This window comes from Octodon degus, unplaced genomic scaffold (assembly GCF_000260255.1).
Source record: "Octodon degus isolate 3935 unplaced genomic scaffold, OctDeg1.0 scaffold00191, whole genome shotgun sequence".
In the NCBI taxonomy this organism is placed as follows: Eukaryota; Metazoa; Chordata; class Mammalia; order Rodentia; family Octodontidae; genus Octodon; species Octodon degus.
This window is the reverse complement of record NW_004524767.1, coordinates 1,255,959-1,260,985: the sequence shown is the minus strand read 5'-3', so window position 1 is coordinate 1,260,985 and position 5,027 is coordinate 1,255,959. Positions and strand designations below refer to the sequence as shown.

Below are 5,027 nucleotides of genomic sequence, written 5' to 3'. Positions count from 1 at the left end.
TTCTTTCAATGTTATCAAGACAGATCTTTTTCCTAGTATCTATCTTGATGACTTTTCCTTTTGCCTTCCTTTTAGAAGTTACTGTTTCTGGGGACAGTATTCCATCAATCACAAATCCTCCTGAAATGAAACAGCAAAACACATAAAATACACCTGGGGACATACAAAGCTTAAAAAAAATCCTTTAAGTACATTTAATTTCAAAGTAGCAAAGAAAATATTAGTGTTACATTCCACAGTTATTAATTCAAGTAACATAAATAATAACCAACTTTACTTGTATCTCTGTCATCTTAAATCTGGAACTGAGGGAAATATGACAGAATGATCCATTACTTTCTTGAAACCAACAGTTATCAGTGGAGGGTTTATAAAAAAGACAGGATATCATGTCTGCATCTTGTACAATAAATAACCACTAAGACAACAATATGTAATGTATTAATTATTGAAACTGTCCTACTAATCGGTTTTGAAACTGTCTCATTGCTATTTGTTTCTCAATAAAATTATTTTTTAAAAAAGGCAAAGGTGGGGCTGGAAAAATGGCTCAGCAGAATAAGTACTTGCTTGGCAAGCACAAGGGCCTGAGTTCAATCCCCGGTTCTGTAAAAAAAAAAAAAAAAAAAAGCAAAGGCATAAACTATTAGTGTAAGCAAGATACGAGTGTCCTTTGGGTTAGCTATGTCTATCAAAGGCAGAAAATGACTAAGAGAATACTACTTCCTTCCTTGCTTATCCTCTATTGTTCTATAGGAAAATATGAGAAAAATTTTGATAAAAAAATAAAAGAGAAAAATGATTAAGAATAAGTTTCAAGGGGCCGGGGAGATAGCTCAGTGGAATAAGCGCTTCCCTGGCAAGCCAAGGGCCTGAGTTCAATCCCCGGTTCCAAAAAAAAAAAAAAAAAAAAAAAAGAATAAGTTTCACATGTTCTAAGCTAATCATCACTTTATCCAATCAGAAGCACTGTCACATGATATCAAAATAACAACACAAAACCGTATCTACCAACAGTCAAACAGCTACCAAACAGGGCAGCAGGAAAATCAGTATCTCTATAGCAATCAAAACTGATTTGAATATATTTTTATCACACGGGGGGAATGACTAAATGAAAGAGTATATGTAAATGTGTAAGACAGTGCCTGCCAGATGGTAAACACATATGTTATAACAATCACTGTTTTACAACTAACAGACATTATAGTGTAAATAAGATTTTACCTGATGCTGCTTCTTTATAATCTACTCTCTCCCCTCGCCAGTATTCCAAAGGTTTTGAACGTATTCTCTTAGTCCTGCGAACACCTGGTGTCCTGGAGGGTAGCACTGTAAAAAGATGTCAAATGAAAATGTACACATATAAATGTTTAGTTGGATAAGACTTTGCAGCGGAAAGATACTTTCAGAACACGAATTACCTTTTAGAACAAGAATAATTCTAGACAAAAAAACTAGAAAAAAATTGTGTTAACAATTTAAAAAAAAGGAAAATTTAGGCTTCTAGACTGGCAAATAATATTAATATGCTGAGCTGTAAAATGCTTAAGTCAACAACTTCTGACACTGCCAGTCATGTAGATAACCCACTACTTTATAGATTACTGGACTATATTGGATTACTTTGCTGAATTCATGCATCTACAATATATGAATGGCAATAGAATATCCATCTTTGACAAAAGTAAACAAAAAGGGGAATATAAATGAAGGACCATCTTGTAGAGAAAAAAAATACATACATATGTATATACAAAATAGCATAGATATATAGCTACTTTCTCTTAGTTCAATGAGAAGAAAGTTTTGAATGAATAGCGTTTAGACAAGATATTACGTCTGCATCTTGTACTATGAATAGCTACTACAAAGACAATATGCAATGTATTAATTATTGTAACTGTCCTACTAATCTGTTTTGAAACTGTCTCATTGCTACTTCTTTCTCAATAAAATTAATATAAAAAAAAGTCAAAAAAAATAGACTGGGAAATACATGAAATTTGATGATACCCAGGCTGACAATGTCAGAAGTACACTCATATGAACAATGCTAAATTCCATCTATTAAATATTTTGTTAGCTGTATTATCAAATTCCTGTGATCTTACCTATTGTTTGTGTTATCCAATATGAAAAGTTTATTAAAATCTCTTCTAATTGTATGACTTAATAAAAAAAAACACTTTTTCTATTCATTCTTTTTTTTTTCTTTCCTTGCTCTCTTTTTTATGAATGTTAATTGCCAAGTTGTTTGGTGCACAGGAGTACAATTTTTCTTTTTTTTCCCCATAATTTTATTGAGAAACAAATAGCAATGAGACAGCTTCAAACCAAATTGGTAGGACAGTTTCAATAATTAACACATTGTATACATTCTTCCTAGTGGTTAATTGCTATACAAGATGCGGACATGATATCCTACTTACAAACATTATTAGAACAATCCCTCTATTCATTAAGAGAATGTATCTATATAACTATCCTAACCATTTTGAATACACAGACACAAAATGGACATTCATCTGTATCCCCTTTTTTGTTTAGTTCTGTTATTTGAATATTATACGTGCGTTAACTCAGCAAAATATTCTAAAAGAGTTCAGTAGTTGGGGCTGGTGAGATGGCTCAGTGGTCTAAAGCACCTACTTAGAACAAGCTTAGCAAAGCACAGGGACTGCGGTTCAATCCCCCAGCACCACATGCCAGCCAGCCCTGCCCCCTGGTGGGCTGAGCTGGCCACACAGACACACACACACACAGGTAAAAAAATAAAATTAAAAAAAAAAAAAGAGTCTAGTAGTCCATAATAGTATTGAGTCTTCCACTTTACTGGCAATGTCAGAAGTTGTTGACCTGAGTCTCCTACAGCTCAACATAACACCATGGCTTTACTTCTTATAATTCATTTTTATACTTTTCTGCTGGATGGTTAAGACCAAGATAAAGCAAGACCTATGCAACAATTTTTCTATCTTCTTCATCAATTTCTCACTTATTTATGTCCATCATTACCAAGTTCATCAACTTTAATCTTAAATTTTATTCTACAGAGCTAATATTAAAACTGTACTTTCTGGAGTGTACATTAGCCCACCCAATTCTTAAGTTTTTTTTAAAAAACACAGACTAATTTATATTTTGTAACAAAGTCTCTAACTTATTAGAGGAATTTAGTTCATTCACATTTACTGAGTATAACAAGCTACCCTTAATTTTATCTTTCTGTATTTATTATTTTACAACTGGGAGATTTCTTTCTCTTCACTTACACTGGTTGAATGACCACTTGTTCTCCAGTCTCTTCTTGGTCATTTCAAAGATTTATTCTGTTATTTCATTCTGCAATTGGATACTTTTCTACTCCTGACACTCAAAAGCTAAACTCTCACTTCTCTATGATTATGTCAAAGTGATAGCCCTGAGGATGGGGATGCAGCCCAGTGTTAGGAGCATCTGCCAGCATGTGCAAGGTCATAGATTGAACCACCTGCACATGCACACAAACACAGAAGCCTTTTTTGAGCCACTCTCCTTCTTCTGCACTTAGACCACCTACATTACCCCCCATACCCACCTACTTTTCTCCTCCATACCAAATTTTAAGTACTCTATAGATTCCAAGGTATTATTACAGAAATCCTTACTTAATAAGCACTTACAAAGTTGTAAACACACTAGCAGTATGTGGTAGATACACCCTGAAGTAATGAGCAATGCCCTTACGTGAGCCCCTCACAGAGTGCAGGTAGCACTCAACTTCATTCTAATCAAGAGACTAAGACAATGGTAATGGTATCACTTCTGTGCTTACACTGTTCTACAAAAATTTCTAGATGATATAGAAAAAAACTTCAAGATCACACAAAAAGGGCCAGCCAGATAGCTCAGCGGGGGCTGGGGAGATAGCTCAGTAACGTAAATGCCTGCCTTACAAGTATGAGGTTCTGAGTTTTATCCCTGGTACCAAAACAAACAAACAAACAAACAAACAAAAAACAAGATAGCTCAGCTGACTAAAGTACCTGCTTAGGCAGAGTGCAGAGGCCAGGGTTCAATCCCTGGCATGATGTGCCAGCCCCACCCCTGCCCCCAGGGCGCACTGTGACAGCGATTGCGACTGGGCATGGTGGTGCAGGCCTATAATCCCAGTGCTTGGGAGGCTGAAAACAGGAGGATCACTGATCACTATGAGTCCAATCTACGTAGTGAGACCCTGTAGACCCTGTCCTAAATAGAAAAGAAAAAAAAAAAAAAAATCATACAAAGGTGGAAAGGCTTCCTTGAAATCTGGCAAGTATCTTTTGATGAACTACAGAGATGTTTTTTGTTGTTGTATTTTGTGCAGGGTTTCACTACACAGCTTGGACAGTGATCCTCCTGTTTTCAGCCTCTCCAGCACTGGGATTACAGGTGTGCACCACCATACCCAGACTCGGTCCCTAGCTCAGCGCACCCGGGCTCACCACATCAAACCCGACTCCTGTGCTTGCCTAAGCAGGCACTTATGAACTACAGATTTTTAACCCTCATATGAATCTTTTCATGGGCTCCACTGCTTACAGTTTTGCCTATCATTCTAGATATCTATAGCTCTGTTGAGGACCTGGATGAAGATGGAAAACGATGTACAAACATCTAGCAGTTCTGTTTTAAGGTAATTCTTTACCTTAACATCTTTGCTTAAGACAGATCTAGACCATGGTATATAGTAAAAGTACTATAATAGGCCACAAACTGACTTGGTGTGAAATTAAATTTACTGTGAAATTCCTAAGAACTGAGTATGCAATTTTACATAAATAATTTTAATTCACTTGTCAATTAATTCAAATGCTATTTCTTCTACTGAAAAAAAGTTAGTTAAATTTAAAAACAGATTTACTAGCATTTGCTTCAATGGAAATATTACAATAAAGAAAGAAAAACCATAAATTAATTATTTACCTATTTTGTAATGCACATTATTCCCTGGTGCCACTTTGGATCCTTTCATTCTTGAGTTGTCTGTGAAATGCAAAAGA

General features: G+C 35.4%; 1 protein-coding gene across 2 annotated transcripts in view; it reads right to left on the bottom strand.

Annotated features, from left to right (window-relative positions):
• Positions 1 to 5,027, bottom strand: part of Cenpc (centromere protein C) — a 65,065-nt gene that overhangs the window by 12,032 nt on the left and 48,006 nt on the right. For both annotated transcript variants that reach the window (XM_023704195.1, XM_023704196.1), the window contains 3 exons: positions 4,951 to 5,010; positions 1,228 to 1,332; positions 1 to 120 (listed from right to left, as the gene is read on the bottom strand). In XM_023704195.1, coding sequence (XP_023559963.1) covers positions 1 to 120; positions 1,228 to 1,332; positions 4,951 to 5,010 — 285 coding nt within the window. The remainder of the gene's footprint in view (positions 121 to 1,227; positions 1,333 to 4,950; positions 5,011 to 5,027) is intronic.